The sequence below is a fragment of the Falco peregrinus genome, chromosome 14 (assembly GCF_023634155.1).
Source record: "Falco peregrinus isolate bFalPer1 chromosome 14, bFalPer1.pri, whole genome shotgun sequence".
In the NCBI taxonomy this organism is placed as follows: Eukaryota; Metazoa; Chordata; class Aves; order Falconiformes; family Falconidae; genus Falco; species Falco peregrinus.
Window position 1 is genome coordinate 20,115,664 of NC_073734.1, and position 17,995 is coordinate 20,133,658.

Consider the following 17,995-nt stretch of genomic DNA (forward strand, 5'->3'; position numbering starts at 1 on the left):
CATTCCTAAATACAATTTATAATTCAAATGATGGATGGATATTCCTTCGAAATTTTTCACTGTAGCAGCTGAAAAGTAACAGCAGTTTTCAAATTTTGATGTGATTGTAATGAGAAAAAATGAGACGCTAATTTGGACGCACACCCCCCCCCCCATACACAGCCCCCCCCCCCCCCCCCCCAGCTATTGATTATTGTTAGTTACACGATTCATTTATTTGTTGTTAGAGTTGTGATACTGATGCTGTTTTGGTGACTTGACACGCACAAAAGGATTCCTTGTGTAGTAATAAACACGGACAAAGATGATGTGGTCATGCCTGAAGATCAGGTTTCCAGGTGGCTAATTTTAGCTGCTTTCAGTGTGGTTGATGCCAAGGTCATCTTGATTTTCCTAAGGGCTTGGTGGAATAGCAAGAAATTGTTACGCTCTTGAGGCATATGGTACTTTATATGTGCATCTTCTTGCAGGTGTGTACTAGTACAAAATAAAAGAATCATTCAAGTCATTGCAAATGTAAACCTTAGCTTTCTATTGTTTTAGACTAGTCAGGGTCATAATTTACTACTTAGTGGTAGATGCTGTTTGGGTTGGGTGAGTAGTTGGGTGAAAATAATTTTAAAAGTGTGTTTTGTCTAAGTAAATCATGACAGTGTGACTCAACGAAAATTGCAGGGAAGGACATTACCAGTCCTTGGAGCATATAGAGAATGGATGCAACTCAGGAGAGATACTTAGTCTTAAAGATTCTGCGCACAGGCAGAATTGGAAGTAATATTTGTCTATCGTGAATGGCCATACTTACTGCAAGAAAGGTGTTCTTACAGTGAAGCAGTGTTTTCCTTATGGAACTGGTAAGGCAGGATTTGGGAGGGTTTTCTGGGAGGTAGAAGCTTTCTCTATGTTAAACTTGCCACCTTGCTGGGGCTTCCTTTGTAGTGATATGCAGAGGATGTGAAGAAACTATTGGTTATTGTGGAGCAAATTAAAATGGGTTTAGGCCTTTGAGGGGGGAAAAACCCCAGTGTCTGCAAGCATTGAGGACAGTTTTGTGTCCTTGCTGTGAGAAATACTGTTACGCCAGTAGAGGCCTTCGAATGCAAGTCCTATGCAAACCACAACAAAATGTTGAAGAAATGCCTTTCTATGAAAAGCCAGCTCAGCAGAGTACTGCTAGCTGTTGGGAAGACTGCTGTCATGATTCTGCCTCTCAATATTGTCTGGTAACTGGATTGTTTTTACGTCAGTTTAATTAAGATACCATTCAGGCGTGTGGTGTTCCTTCTACTGCTGCAAGACAGCATGTCAAATTCTTTTGAAGGCTGCTGAGAAGATGCTCCCCTGGCTGCTGTGAATAAGGGCATATGTGGGGAGGTCTACAGCTGTTGTCTTATCTGTTCCACCCTCAGTATTTTTTAGGGCTAGCGCTTCCGTGTGGACAGCGGTGCGGCCTGTACCTGCTGCTGCTAATGGCTTTTGCAGGCGGCAGCAGTAGCATGGATTTGATGTGATTCCTGCCAGTTTCCCTGCTGCCCACAGGATTGCGGGGAGCAGTGGCGAACTGACGGAAGGCTTGTTCATCGCACTCGGCTGCTGCTTGGCAAAGCTATTAGCAGCAGCAGATACCTCTGCGTGCAGACTCAAGACAACATTGCATTGGCTTATGTTCATTTATATTTGGTTCATTGTCTTTGCAACCATGAAAAATAAAAAGCTATTTTTCCAAATAAGATCTTTAGTTTTTAAATATGTGGCTGCCTCAGGGTTTTCCTTTCCACCTCCTCCTGTATGTTGGTCAGTTAAGAATTTATTTCTTAATGCTGATAGATGGAATGGCTTTGTAAGCGGTTGGCGAAAGGATATGGTCTCCTTTAGGATGCTTGATCTGCATCCCCTCTCAGTAAGGGGGAGGGGTATTTTTGGCATGGCAAAAGGCTTTGTCCTTTTTGTCGTAGATGCTACGTAGCTTTTGAAATTGCTTTCAGTGTGCATGATGGTTTATAACTGCTTAATTATTTTATAGCCACACATTTTTTTGGAAGCATGAAATGATCATCAGAATAAAAGACCTCTGCTGAATTAGAGGATATTTGTTGCTTTGGTTGCTGCAGACACTTGGATATCGTCCTCTGTCGTGCAAGCATATTTCTGGTTAGTCTAATCTCAAAACGCTAGTGTTAATTTCCAGTTTTGATTTTTGTGACAACAGTGGCTTCCTTGATGAAGGTTTCGTGGCAGCTTTATTTAGCTTAGAATGGCTGGCTGGTGCCTTCCTGCGTCTTCATATGAATGTGATTTCCACATGGTTAAAAATGTCATAGCACAATCAAAAAAAAATCTTGTTTGTGGGGTTTTTTTAAACAAATAGCTTACTGTTTGTGCAGTGCAGGAGACATAAACAGAAGCAGTAGTATAGAGCAAGAAGCAGAGGGTCAGCCTGACGAATTAAAACATAGAGTAGCCCAGCATACTCACAATTCTACAGTAAGGAAGTAGTAGAAGTTGTTGAGGAGTAACTTGGGAAGCAGCTTTGAGCTCTGAGGAGAAGTAGCCTAAGAAACTTTGCTTTAAAGGAATAAAATATGTAGGAAGATTATTACAAAAGAATTAAGAAAAAGCCACCATTTCTATATCGCCCACTTAATTATTAGGCAATTTTTGTTCGTTTCTGGTCCAGGAATGTGGAAGGACATACCAATTTCTTTTAAAAATCCTCTAACCGTACTGGCTTTAGTAGCATTTGGCTTAGAGCTGAAATTAGACCAAGAGTACATTAGGAATATTGGTTTTGTTTGGCTGATCGCAAAATGCAAAATGGTACATTATTTAGCATTTTTACTGAGTTATGAAAAAATAACCCTAAAGATAAACCACTGCAATTTGTTATAGCTACTGTAACTATAATGGAGAAGCATCTTGGCTAGAGTTCTCAAAAGTAAAATTAAAACTTAATAATTGTCCCTGTAATTAAGCCAAATATTTGTGGAAATATCTTTGAATTTAAGCAGTATTGTTAAGAAAGGAATCTATGTCACCTATTAGTACCAATAGTGTTTTCAATGGGTACATTTTTAATTAAACAGAAGTGAAATTCTGATGAAGTGTAAGGCCTAATCAACAATCTCAGAGTCTTTGCAACATTGTAAATTTTCTATGGAAAAACACATATAGATCACAGAATAAATGTATAAATATATATGAAGCAAAACACATAAAATTCTGATCTTTATTCTCTTGTAGCGGGCTTCTGAGAATAAAAGGTATTGCTAGGACAGAGCTACGCTGTCAAAAGCACCTTGGCTTTATTTCAATAACCCGTCAAAAAGACCGATCATGCCTTCTTTTTTGGTTTTATTTGAGCTGTTGACAACCCATATTTAAAAACTTGTCTGATATTTTAACACAGCACTTTAAGCCGACCTCGGAGCGCAGTTTGCTGTGCAGCCGGTGGCTGTCGGTGAGGAGGCACCGATGGCAAGGAGCCCTGCGCGGGGCAGAGGGGTCACACCGGGGGGCGCTCCCCTTTGCTGGGGGAGAATATGGAATATATATACATATATATACATATATATATATATACACCTTCGCGGTTAGCTTATAGTAATGAAGTCAGTGTTAAAAAAAAAAAAAAAAAATAAAAAAAAGGTATGTTGGGGAGGCAGGTATGTTTGAGGGTGCAGACTCAGGGCTCAGGCAGGGCCTCCCCCGCCCGTTGCGAGAAGTGGGGGTGCACAGTCGGGGTGAATGCAGGGCACAAAGCCCCCCGTTCCCACGGCTCCCCCTGCCAGCCAGCCTGGGCCGCGGGAGCGGGGCAGCAAGGGTTAATGCCCGGGCCACATGTAGGGAAGAGCAGCCCGTCGGGGGTTAAACTGCAGAGTCTAATGGAATAATAACGGGTAGCACCATCTGCTGGCCTACTTCCGCAGAAGGAGTCGGTATTTTTAACGACATCTCTAATATTCACGCCGATGCATTTTGATGCTTTGTGCATTCGTTTCTTCGGGTGCTTTGTCGGAATCTGGCGGTCCGCGCCCTGCCAGCCCCGGTGAGCCCCGCCGTGGCGGGGAGGCGGGCGGGCCGGGCCCGGGCGGGCGGCGGGATCGGCGGCTCGGCGCGCCCGGGCAGGGCGATGTTGGTAAATCGCAACGCGTGTTTGTGGAGGCTTGCGCGTACCTCGGCTGCGGCTCCCTAAATAGGCCATTTAGCAATCTTCTTTCAATGCTTTTCTCTTGAGCACTGCCTGGGGTGCTGAAAAAGCAGAGGGCAAGCCTTTGTCTGACGCCAGAAATGTCTTCAGTGAAGAGGCCAAGAGGAAGGGTAAGTGAAAGCCTGAATGAGTGGGAGGAGGAGGGGTTCTTTGGGCTAAAAGGCTAATGGGATTGAATAACCTTCCTTATTACTGGCTGCTGCGGCGGGAGCCGTGCTGCATCGCCATCTTGAGCTCGTTGCCGTGTTCCCGGGGCCGGGTGACTCGCTGGAGCCTGCAGGCCTTCAGGTGGCATTTCAGCGAGCGGTCCCGCCCGCCGCGCGGCAGCCCCCGGTGAGGCGCGTAGAGAAAAGGTGCCCGGGGAAGTGCCCGGGCTTTGGCCAGAAAATGTGTGTGGAAATTCCCGGTGGCTTTTCTTCGTGCTGTAGGCAGAGGCGCATTTACGGGTGAGAACGTAACGTAACTGTTATCTGCTGGGCTTTTTGTCTGTTTGAATAGGAAATTCTTGCCATTCCTCGGAGGGGAAGGGGGGAGGGGAGGGAAGCAAAAACATGTCTCCTAGCCTGCTGGAAGGAGAGGCAGATAATCTGGGTATTGCCTTCCTAGTGTAAACAACTCTCCGCCTCGACGAAACAGTGATTAAAAACCTCCCAATAAAAGCGAGTCACGTTTTGTAAGACACTGACCTTACTGCTCTAAATAAAAGAAACACCTCTTTCTGATCTTTTTATGAATGTACAGCTGCGTGATTTTCCTTTTGGTTTTATGGTTTGTTTGTTGTTTTTTTGGGGTTCTGTTTTTTTGGTTTTTTATCTCGATTTTGTTCGAGCATCTGTTCAGTGTAGCACTGAGTTAGTCTGGCAGATCCTTCCTCTGCTCTAAGGTAACTGTGGTCCCGGTATCTTACAAAGGTCAAACACTGATGCCGTTACCTTCGGGAGTTCTTTGCTTTTTCGCCTTTTAAGAGAAGGACATGTATGGGAGATGTTGGAGACTGTGCCGAACGTATGGGAATGCCGGAAAGGTTAAGCATTGGTTTCTCTTAACTGCAGAGGTGGAAGGAACGCTGAGAGAATTTTTAGATATTTTTTGCAGATTTTTTTTTTTCCAGTACGTGGATTGGTTATTCAAAACCCAGAATTGATGCAGTTATTCTGAAACCCACGCCATTCTGTGGTATAAACAGAATTCCTTCTTTTTTGCGTCTGCGTGAGTCCCTGCCGCTTTAATTTTTTTAGAAATGCATACCCACATGAAAAATATTTGCACTTTTTCTTTCAAGAAGTGCTTACATTCTTAAAATAAGGTGATTTTATTTACTTTTTGTCTTCCGCTACAGCCTCCTTCTTCCAAGAAGACTGATGGTTCAGGATCATGTACTAAGTTGCAGAATACCCAGGTGAGGGCAATGTCTGAAAAGAAGCAGAAGAAAAAAGCAGACTCAGAAAGTAAACAAGAGAAGGCAAATCGCATAATATCCGAAGCGATTGCAAAAGCAAAAGAGAGAGGAGAGAGAAACATTCCACGGGTAATGAGTCCTGAAAACTTCCCCAGTGTTTCAGCTGAAGGAAAAGAGGAGAAGAAGGGTAGAAAAGTTAAATCCAAACCAAAGGACAAAGAGAGCAAAAAGCCGAAAACTGGTTCCTCATCCAAAATTAAAGAGAAAACAAAAATTGGGTAAGTAGAATGAAGTGTTTTCTTACTTCTCTTTGAACTCTAAATCCTTGATTAAAGTGAAAACTGCTTACTGATAATAAAATGCTCTCTGCTGCCTGCCTACACAAAAATCTTCTTGATTAAGTCCATGTGTGGACTCTCTCATTCAGGAACAAGAATGCCCTGTTTTCTGTTTGGATAAAATGATTGTAGGACTGTCCTTTTGAAAGGAATTATTTTAAACTCATAATCTGAAATATTCTGTACTTGCTTTGAGGCAGAGACAAGGCCACAGTATCTTTCATCTAGTGTTGTAATCGGTTCCGACTCCAAATTAAGTTTATCTGATACTATAAATGCTGTCTTTTATCAGTTTTGGCATTAATACAGTGTGCATGATAAACTGCACAGGGAGGAACTGGAAGCTTAATGAACTTGTTAGCAAGTGAGTATTCTTACAGATACCGGATGTATCAAGAGTGAAGTGCATATTGGGAAATTTGCGTTGTAAGCACTTGGTAATCTTCAGTCATATCATTTTAATCTGTCCTCTTAAAAATTTTGCAGACTCAGTTGGGTCAAGCTGGGTGGATACCTTGGTTTAAGGTGCTTGCTCCAAGGGATTCAGTAGGTGGCCCAACTTCTGGCTCAAGAGCTAACCCAGTTCTCCTGTATACCTTTAAAGGAAAGTGTGTAATTGATGATGTTAAGTATGTCAGTCAGAACTTGGAATGGAAATCTTCGCTACAGTCTGATTTTTATTTTTTATGAACATGCTCTTTTTGCGGTAACGGAAATATTAACTGGCATATCTCTCCAAATTTAAATGTCTCATATACATATGTATATCCTAATGTATACAGAGCAGAAATGAATGTTCTTTTAATCAGCCCGTTTCTCTGCTTTTTCTTCTTCTTTTTTTTTTTTTTTTTTTTTCCCTCCTCAAGATCAGTGTTTTTCTTATATGTTCAAAGTAAACAACTTCCTGGAGAAGTTATGCTGTAGTGTAAAGGTTACTGCTTTAAACTCAACTTCATTCTTGACGTGAACTTTCATGGTTTTAATTTTTTTCCCTCCTGGTTGTGGGCTAGCATTGAGTGCTGCTTACAGCACTGCTTAGCACACTGTATAGTGCTTCCTTTTTTTCCTCCGTCGTGTTTCAATTGGGATTTTGGATGTGTATTTCCAAAGCTGATTTCACTTTTGTGTTTCTGAATTTACTTCTGTTCTGTAACAGACATTTGGTGGGTCTGTCTAATCGGAAAGCTTACACACTCTTGTTTAGCTTGTGTTGGTTTCCTGAAGCTTTATGTGAATTGCCTTTAGTGTCCTTTTTATTCATTCTTTTGGATAATTAACAAAACTTGCCAAAGTATCGTCCTTATGCTTAACTACATAGTTCCCACAATGCATTTACTGGTTTTAATCAGAAAAGTGAAATAAACTGTTACCGTCAATTTATATTTCTGCGTTCAGTTTTCTGTGTTCATGAAACACTTAGCTGTGCACATCAGTTAGGATCAGTTTTCAAGATTTCATGAGACGGTGCCAGCTGAGAAAGAGATGTTTCTCGAACTGTGTTTTTTAATCGTGGTATTTGTGCTTGAACCAAAGCACAGTGAAGCTGGTAGAGTGATTCCCATATAATTATGCATGGTCAACGTTTCATAATTTTGCATTGAGCTGTGCAGATTTGCCTCCCCATTATTTACCAGTTTAATCAACTAATGCTCTAGTCAGCGTTCTGTTTATCATGCTGCCCAGTGTTGCTTTAGCTACGTGGGACATGTCTCTAAAGATTTTAGCAGTCATCCTATTAAAGGGCAGTGAAAAGGGCAGTGAAGAGAGTCTTCTAGAGCCACATGCTACAGATGTTTTAGAATTTCTGCGTATTTTGGTGGGCAGCAGTAAATCAAATGCTTTGAGGCATCCAGACAGCTTTGTCTGTTGTTATGTTGGGTTATCACTGTTTTTTGTTATTTATATAAATACATAAAATATGAACTGTTTAGCAACAGCATCTGCTACAGTGGTTTTGAAGAGCCGTAATTGCAGGAAGGCCTTGATTATTTTTTTTTAAAGGGTAATCTTACCAGACTCTTCTCTATGCAGATGTATCTATTGATCTTATATAAGAGCATTTACTATGGAGTGGCTATGCTTGTCATTTCACAACTGGTTAAAAAAAATGTGTAATTAATAACATTTGTTTTATTTAGAGAAGAACAAAATTAAATCCAGTAAATAGTAAGGGTCTTAGAAGGTTCAACAATGCTTCTAAAGATTTCTTCCTATCTTACATGCTTAAGAAAATACTTCTTAACGAGTCTAAGCACATCCTGGAAATTATTATGTCAGAATAGGATTGGGATTTTAAATGTGTGGGTTGCTACATTGGTTTTCTCTGCCTTGAAACAAACCCGGGCTAAATCTTGGAAGAAAATGTTGCCATGATAAAATAATACCTTTAGAACCCAAGTGTTGTATTGGGCAAGGGGAAGGGGAGGATATCAATTCTATGAAAATTTCTTGTTTTCTCTGGAATTAAGGATTTTTGAGATTGGTTCAAAATTGGAATAAAAAATTACTTTTTTTTTTTCTTCTTTACTGAATAAAGAGAACAACTAAAAAAATAGTCAGGTTGTATTTATGATATTGTTTGCATTTAAGCACAAAAAGAAACTCGCAAGACAGTAAAAAAAGATAAATAAACAATTTCCAACAGTTATAAACTGTTCTCAACTGTAATTCTTCTACAAGCAGTAACATCATGAGTAAAACCTTACAGCCAATAAAGATCTGTAATAAAAAAAGAACAAGCCTTTGTCTTTCCGTTTCGCTGTGATATGTCCATCCCAGATGAGTATCTTTTCAGTGTTCTCCATAGCAGACACCTTTAACTTGCAGTAATGGTTAGCTGTCCCGATTCAGTGTGGATTCTGAGAGCCATGCTGGTGCGGGAGGTGGTGCGGAGTTACATGTGTTTGGGAAGATCTGGGCAGAAGCATGTTTCAGGTGATTCCTGTTTGATTGTAGGCTAGTATAGAGATGAAAGAGCAGGAACTGCTGAGAAATGCATTTATTTTTTTATTATTTTTTTTTTAGTTTTGGGAAGTGTTTGGAGACTGGCTTTGATCTGATCTTTGACATCACTGCTAGCATCAAACATAGCCTATCCAATATGGGCACAATTATACCTTCTCTAATCCAGCACTCAGCAAGCTCTTGGTGATTGCAGACCTCACTGGGATCTTAGAAGGGTCCTGTCTCTGTAGCATGTCCTGTGTAGCACCTCCTGCATTGCTTTTGAGGAGAATTTGCAGAGTTACACAGTTGTCAGTCTGTGAAAATGATAGGTTCTACATCCTTGATCTCTAGCTTTAACAGTAGTTGCTGAACAGACCTTGATAAGTAAAATTACCTTGTAGCCGGCAGTAGGAAAAGAAAAAAAAAAAAAAAAAAAAAAAAGAAAAAAGTGTGCTTTTAAAAGTAATGCAGTTTTCACTGAAATTGAGTAGGCCTCATCTAGGATCAAGATGAGTTTTCACTGCTGTTTCTGAATTTAGGGGATACAGGCGACAGGATGATTTTTTTTTAAGTCATCCCATCCTGTCATCCGTCAGTGTCGTGTGTGTGTGTCATCATCCCCTGGCTTTTTTTTTATTAAACATAATTGGTACGTGTTCGGCGGCTTCATGTTAAGTGTTTACATTTTCCTTAGTGATTCTATTGAGATGTAAGTGTACTGAAAAAAATTACAGCATGATTCTTTACAGTTTACCATTGCTAGTTATAAATTACTAGCAGTTTCTTTTTAGGCAGGCTGTAGTTCCTTTCTAAAGGTGGGCATTAAGCTTTTTAATCCTCTGACCTCTTGAAGTTAAAGAAATAATGCTTGTTAGTTTCAGTCAGATGGTTTAGAACTGGATTCAGTAATTAGTAAAGTTTCTGTGCTGTAAGCATTGGTGAAGGTAAACGACTGAATTCTGTTATTACCAAGAACATTGTAAACATATGACAAATTATTAGAAGAATGCATGTATAATATATTTACTGTTACCAAATTAAGTAACCAGTTTGCTTTATGTGTTGATATACTGATCAAGTTAAATCTTCAAAGGTAACTTACTTGACAGTATTTCTGAGAACTGCAGAACCACTTTTCATAGCCTGGCTATGTGCATTGATGTTTAGGAATCATTTAAGCCCTTAATATTTTTGCATAGCATTTGTTTCCATTTATAAGCTTTTTCTAACTGGTTATAATTCTGTTTCTTCCATGTAAGGTCATGCATATTTAAACGAAAAAAATCTACTTCTTAACACTTCATATGAAGGATAGAAGAATTATGAGTTTGTGAACATTCTGTTGTTCAAAAAAGTAGATTGGCATTTAGGTTTTATAGCTCTCAATGTATTCCCACCTACTCAAACATAAAATTAAATATCATGGCCCTGATGAAAAGCAGCAGTTCTGCATTGGTGATGTAAAGGACAGTATCAGTAGACTGCATTTAGGATAGGATTTTTTTTTTTTTTATTACTGCATAGTTTAAATAAATAAATCCCCCAATCCTAAGAATTTTTTACAGATGTTTGATTCAGGGTGGTAGTCCTTAAGTTCAGAACCGTTTCTGGTTATCAGAAATAGCTGTATTATTTCATGTGCTAGAAGACCAATGGTAGATTATTTTAATTTTTTTTTTAATTAACCCTTACTTTAGGCAGTAATGAATGCAGCAAGTCCTGTGTGATCTTAATCACTACTCAGATCAGTAAATGTCCTTGTTGCCTTGAAGCAGGTCTCTCATGGCATGTATTGTTTACAAGACAGAGCATTTTTAGGACCTAAGACCCTGACAGAAAATCCTGATGGAATCGTTTGTTGATATGGTGGTGTTAAGATGGTTTGAAACCTTTGTGAACTCAGCAGCAGGAGACATGGTGGGGGGACCTGTGTGGAAAGCCAGTGATTCACCTGTTATGCTGGTCCTCTATCATTTAAATTTAAATGCCAGAACTCAGAAGTGAATTACCTAAAGGCAGACATTGTGCGTTGTCTTTTGTTTCATGTAAGTCAAGCAAATGTGGGCTAATAGGCCTGTGCACAAAGGGAGGAGATGCTCACTGAGTCTTTTTGTTCTGTTAGATCTTAAACTTCTGTCATGATCAGAAAATGCACACAGACTACAAATTTGATCATCCTTCTGGGATATCTTTGCATGCACTGAGCTGTGACTCCTTGGTGAAGGTCTCTCTGCTCCCAGGTTCTAGTTTTAATGCATAAGTTGGGTCTGAGTTACAGAGTCTTTTAAGTTTCTACTGCAAAATATATGAATGCAAAATAGCGTGGCCTTATCAAGTAAATAAGTAAACGCTTGTTTGTTCTCTTACATCCGTATTCCAGTGTTGTCTGAGCTTCATGGCTGTTGGTTCCAGTAAGACTCTAGGAGTGTTTTAAAAATCTGTGCACAATCCAAAAGTTATTAATTTGAACTATAACTGGAGGAGATAGTGGCTAATTTTAGTGTGTTAGTATTATGTATTAAATATATGCTGAAAGAATAAGAGCAACAGTTTTTATATCACTAGTTTAACTCTCATTCCAAGAGGATACGCTGTGTTGTCAAGAAAATAATTGGCTTTGTATTTTGCGAATAGATAAGACTTAGCTAAGTTTTTAGTGCTAAAAGTGTACAAATGCTGTTGATGACCGTTGCTAGTAATATAACACAGTGCTTTGACTGCAAATTCAAATATTCAGGAGAGGGCTTTGGACGCTAATAATTAGTTATTTGGTGTTTCTCTGCTTTGGGAAAATTGAAGTGAAATGATTTATTAAAGGCATGCATTGAAGGCCAACAATACTTACTATTTCTTTACAAGCCTAATAAATATTTGCTGGTTTTCTTTACTTTCTAATACTTCCCCATGTTTACTATTTGGAAGGTTTTGAAAACCGTTCTTTGGAATTTAAAAGCTCTTCAAAGTACTGACAATTCTTCCATCACATTCTCTGCTATCAAATGGAAGGGTGGGAAGGGAGCAGATTCTTAGTGGTTCTTAATTTATAAGAAAAAGTTGCAATGCTTCTCAAGTAGTGGTTCCTGGTGGTCTTGCTGATACTTAATGTCTTGCAGTTTTATGGATCTAAACCACGTTAAGAGCCTTATGCTAAGGGTCAGAAGTAATAATGGCTCATAAGACAGCTTCTTTTAAATTTTTTCCATTGGTATAAGCTTCTCAAGATCTTTAGTTTCTCCTTCTAGGAGGAAATACATATATAAGGAATCTTATGCTGTCTAATCATTAAAGTATTTCTAGATGTTATGTAATAAGATGCATTTTAAATTTGAAAAGGCAAGAGAAGGTGAAATTGGAATGGAGTCTAGTGATACTATTTATTCTGTGTCTGCAGTGTGCCGTTTCCTTTTCATAGAAACAGAATAGATAGTTTCTGTTCAGAACAGTTTGTTTCGGGGTGGAAAAGGGATTTTAGCCAAGGATCTTCGTGCTTTCATGCAGAAATTTATAAACTGGCAAGAGAACTTGTGCTCTCAATGAAAAATTTTCACAGAACTGATCCAGTTTACAAGCTTCTGAAAATCATTGTTTTCACATAGCAGATTTTTTAGAGGTTTTGGGCCAAAATATGAGCAGATTGCATTTTTACTAATAAAAACGCATGACTTTAGCACCATACTGTCGTTCAGAAACTTTGATAGCAAGGAGCATTGTGATTCTGGGCACTGGATCAGAAAGAAGCGAAACTGTGCATTTATTCCTCACATTGGCACCGTATCTGTATAAAGGAGGAAACATTCTGATCTGCAACATGTAGAGAAGATGTTAAAAAAAAAAATATTCAGGAGGATGCTTGTGAAGAGAAGTACAGGGAGTAGGCAACACAAGATGAAGATAAGACACAAAAGCTGACAGAGAAGTCGAACATTATGTGTAAGACTGCAGGGGCAGAGCAGGAGTTAAACACGAGGGAGGGACTACAACTACAGAGGAGAAGAGGAAAACATGTGCAGGGGAAGGTGTAACTAGAGAGCAGTCTAATCATAAATAAACCTATATTCTATACCAGAATGTCCTTAAAATCCTCTGTTATTTGATGGATGCCACTACAACTCATAGTAAAATAGTCGTGGCCATGGGCTTTTTGAATCCAAAAGGAACTCGAGTCTAAAATATTAGGCAGTAGTGCATGAAATGAGGCTGAACTGTGGTTGCATGGATATAAATGCTTAATATAGCAACATGCATTTATGTGAAACATTTTATTCTGCCATTTTACACAAAGAGGATCAAAATTTGGAATGGGTTTCCGAGGGAGGTGTCAGCCTTGGAAATAAGAACTGGATTGGACTGAGCAACATAAAAGAACTCTGAAGTTGGCTTTGAGTAGGGACCAGATGTCCTCCAGAGACCTGTTCCAGCTTGACTTGTATCTCAACACTTATTTAATGAAAGAACGTGTAGTTATCCTTTTTTCTTTGTTGTTAGTAGTCTTGTTGTTCATTTAAAAATCAATATGTGTATCACATTCACTATCATCTCTACATACCATACATTCATCAGGCCTTTAATGCTTTTGCTCCATATCAGAGAAGACTTGGAATCTTAGTGGTCAAAAAATAATTATTTACACATTATGGTATGTGAGTTCACTGGATTGAATATACTCTATGTCCAGTTATTTCAATTAAAAGATCAGCAAGGGATGGGTAGAGATCAGCACAGCTTGTTGCACTTAATAACATATGGATAAAGTTTAGAAGAGCACATACCCAGTTGAGACCAGAGTTTCATCTAGGCTAGTATCCTCTCTTTAGCAAAGGCCAGAAGTGGATGCAATGGGAAGAATTTTAGAGCAGGGAAAACATACATGATACTTCTTAATATTTTCCCCAAACTCAAAAGATGCAAACCAGGATCTTTGTGGGATAGCTGCTGTTTCACAAATTTGCTGGTCTTCGAAGGTATTCTCGCTCAAAAGTTTTATTGGCTTTCCCTTTAAATCCATGTTAAATTTTATATCTACAGTTCCATTTAACAAGCTCAGAAGTTCAATCACAGTGCGCCTTGTCTGCATCACTTTGGAATATATTAGCTAATTTGACATATTAGCTGACAAGTGCTAATGTAACACTTAATTTCTATGAAACAAAGTGAGATGAAAATGGGAAAAGTGCTTTATCCAAGTCCATCACCAGGAAGAGTTATCTTGGACAAATACCCTAGCATCCAACAGTCTTAAAGAAGGAAAAAAGAATCCAAATCAGAGGTTGAAAAGTGAGGAGCAAAAAGCTCCCATACTACTCTTGAAGACAGTAGGAAAGCCAGTGTGTTCCATGTTGAAATTATTTTCTGCAATTATAAACATGTTTTCTAAGTAATAATTAAGCTGAGAACACCTAATGAAAAGCAGTGACTTGAGGACCAGTCTTTTCTTCTCAGTCAGCAGCTCTGTGAACAAGCAGATCTGTGATTATGCTTACTGCAGCTTAATTTCAACATGCATTCGTCAGTGTCATTCAGTTCATACTAGAAAAATACAGCAGTGGAAAATGTTTTCTTTGGTTTCTTTGGTGGGTTGTTTTTTGGGTTTGTTTTTTTTTTTTTTTACCTTTCCACTGAAGGTGCCTAGTGATTACATACTAAAAACCAATGAAAAAGTTCATTGCTTCTTAAAATATGCCTGTGATACTTTGTAAGCCATGTTGCTTAAACTATCCATAGTGTTTTGGTAATTCTTAAGATTTTCATTTCCTGTGCGGTCTGTTACTTTGGACCTGGTACGTATGTGACAGTTCTCTCACTTGGGACACTTGCAAAGACAAGCAAATGAGATACAAGTGTTACAACCACTACCTTCTCATCAGCAGTTTTTCAGGTGGCCAATGTATTGGATGTAAAATAAGTTTTATTCTCTGTGTGAAGTCTTGGGTTCTGTAAAATAGCAGAAGAGGCTTGTATGCTGGAACAGTTACCTTATTTTCTGTTACACAGTTTTGATGATTGATACTATACAAAATATATATTTTAGGACAGCTCTTTATCTGTGGATTTTACTGGATAGTTTGTCATCATTCTGCAATGATGCCGCTGAAAACATATTTAAAGAGGAGTATTTGGCACATTTCAAATAGGAAAAAATAAATATTTTGACACCCTTTAGTTAAAAACAAGTCAAATGATTTGATACTGTGATTTACAGCGTGACCTTTAAATCTGAACAATGAAATAATTGGTGCTTTTTCATTAGAATTTAATGAATTTATCCAAGATAATATTGGTTCTTAACATATTCTGAGATGTTCTAGGATTTCTTACAGATAAAACTACTGGAGTTTGAATACAGCTGCTTCTTTACTTCTTTCTTTTAGAGGCAAAAAGGATTCATGCATTTTTACCACTGAATGATTTATTTAAACATAAACATTTTGCATGTCAGACAGCTTTGAATGATTTTGGATCATTGTCTATAGCTAACTTTTTTATGTAAAAATAAGAGAAGATACATTTCATAATAGTGGGGGTTTTATGATAAATCACTTACTGTCATCATCTGCACATGGTATTTATGCTAATTTTGTATAGTTTACCGTTGTCGGTTAAATATTGGATTTTGCATCTGTCTTAGTCATGTATAGATTTAAAATACGTATGATGCAGAGGAGTTTGCAATAGTAAGGTAACTGCTTCACTGTAGAGAAACTCAGTAGCGGTAGTAGAAAATACTGTCTACTGTACAGTTGTACCTTTTTGTTCGGAGGTACATTTTTCCTTCTTCAGTCAGCGGTGCTTCCTGAGTTTTGTATTAAGAAAAACATGGGAGTTGCTAATCGATGCAGCATTACTTTTAATCTTGAAATTAAGTAGACTAGTATACGGCATTTACTTTGATGTTGGGTTTTTTCCCTAACAGAAAGCTAATCATCACACTGGGTAAGAAGCAGAAAAGAAAAAATGAATCTTCAGATGAATTGTCTGATGCTAAGCAGACTACACAGCGGCCATTGAAAGATGAAGACTCACAGGTAAGTAGTCAGAATTTTTCCCTTTTAAATTTGTACGTGTTGTTACTTCTACAGGTCTCTTTTTTTCCCATCTCTCCAAGTAGTTACACTCCTTGTGACGCTGTGACAGTTATTCTCTCGCTGCTGTCTGTCTCTCATAGGTATTATCATTTTCATTATCGTACATTATCAGCAGCTTTTCCCAGTTGAAAATCAGAAAATCCTACAGGTTGAGTCCCCTTTCTGTAAAGGGACGTCAACGCCCCACTGGTACCTGTTCCATTTCAGTGCAGAGTTCCATAGATTTGAGACTGCAGGTGCTTATCTATTGAGCTGACCTTGAGTTAGACCTGATCCTTACTTGGGCTGACTTTACGAGGAAAATGCAAAGATTGCCTAATGGTATGGGCACTTAGCAGTGAAACTGGCTCTTTGAGAACATTTAAAAGGCTTGTTTCAAGCTTTCCTGTTTTTTCTGGGTTCTGCTTCTGTAGAAACTGAAAGAATTGGTTTCGTGTAATCTTGGATTTGAAGGCAGCGATGATCAATATGCTGATAGGCTCTAGTTGCGTGTGGAATACTTCTGAAGGAAGTGCCAGATCAAGAGATGAAGTGGTAGAATCATTCCCTCGAGGAGTATCTCACTTGTAACTCTTTCTGCAGTTTTTTCATAATTGCCCTGGTATAATAGTAGCATAGCTAATTGTTTACAAAACTTATCCGCAAAGAAGTATGAACTGTTCATAAGAGATAATATCCTGTTTATGTGTATCTTAGGAGCAGAATTACAACTTTACTTTAGGGCAAACTCCATTAAAAGTAAGGTTATACGCTGGAAGTGCACAGGTTTTTATCCTGTGGCGGTGTCATCCACAGAGATGGAATCAATATTTGAAATAAGGTGGTGTTGAGTAAAAATGAATTGCCTTATTTGATGACAATGTCAGAAAACAGTTACGAGATACTGAGTTGACCTTTAGTATTTCACTGGTGATAATGCTGGGAGGGGGGGGAAGATCAGAAGCAATTTTTCAGAATGACTTTTTATTAACTTAAATGATAGTTTGTCTTAGATGAAGGTTACCTGGAAAGGAATGTGAAATTATTTATTTCCCAGGGAATTTGTCTTGGTATAGAATGTCCGTTTAGTACGCTGAAGGAGGTGATGGCAGTTTTGCTGGTTCTGAAGTACTGTAACTTATCAATAGTGTTCAGTAATCAGATAGGTATAGATTTGTAGGCCAACAGCTATAGTTCAAAAGACTTAAAGGTATTTTGTTTTTTCTCATTGTCTTTGGGTTTTTTGATATTTGATTTTTAGCATGACGAGGGTCGTCTTCAGTTCTAGTGTGAGGAGAACAGGGAGTATCATAAAATGCATGATCCCGGTGTGAAGGGAACAGAGAGCAGAGATAGTAAGGGGTGGCACGGGTTAGAAAAACTTTCAGCAGCGTGACACAGCACTGCCCTGTCTACTTTAAGAGGAGTTTGGGAGAAGCGTAACAGGAAAGACAAAAGTTGTATTATTCATGAGTTCATTCTCTCTTTAGTTTTTGAACATTTTAATGATGTTCTTTTCGTACTGCAAATAGGTGTCTATTTCTAAGCTCCGGAGGGCAATTTTAGGTCTTTTTCGTTCCCTAATTCATTTTGTATGCTTAGTTTCACAGTAAGTGTCTTCCTTAAATACGTTGATTTATTTCTAGGAAAAATGTGTGGTGCTACTTTCTTCTGTGCCTTAGAGCATTTGTTTATGACCATTCTTCTAGGCTCAGGGGAAGTTTGTTGGTTTTGGGTTTTTTTCAGACGACTCGGGTTATGTATTTATATGTCGGAGAACGTGTCTGTTGATGTCTTGTTCATCACTTCGTATTTTAAGAAAAGACACACTGAGAAGGATTGAAAATGCCAATTAATGCCTCGTTAGGTTTTGAAAAATCCAACCAATGCTTAATGAGTAAAACTTTAGCGTGGTTCTTAATCCTTCTTTTCCGAATTCATACATCATTTTGCATTGCTCCTATTAGCTGACACTTTAAAAATAAATACATAAAATCTACCCCTTGTCAGCAAACTGTTGACTTGACTATAATGTGACATTCTA

At 38.6% G+C, this 17,995-nt stretch overlaps 1 protein-coding gene across 1 annotated transcript in view; it reads left to right on the forward strand.

Annotated features, from left to right (window-relative positions):
• CHD9 (chromodomain helicase DNA binding protein 9) overlaps positions 1–17,995 on the forward strand; it is a 99,699-nt gene that overhangs the window by 37,753 nt on the left and 43,951 nt on the right. Inside the window, 2 exon segments of the mRNA XM_055818474.1 lie at positions 5,547–5,884; positions 15,801–15,912. Of these exon segments, the coding sequence (XP_055674449.1) occupies positions 5,547–5,884; positions 15,801–15,912 (450 nt within the window).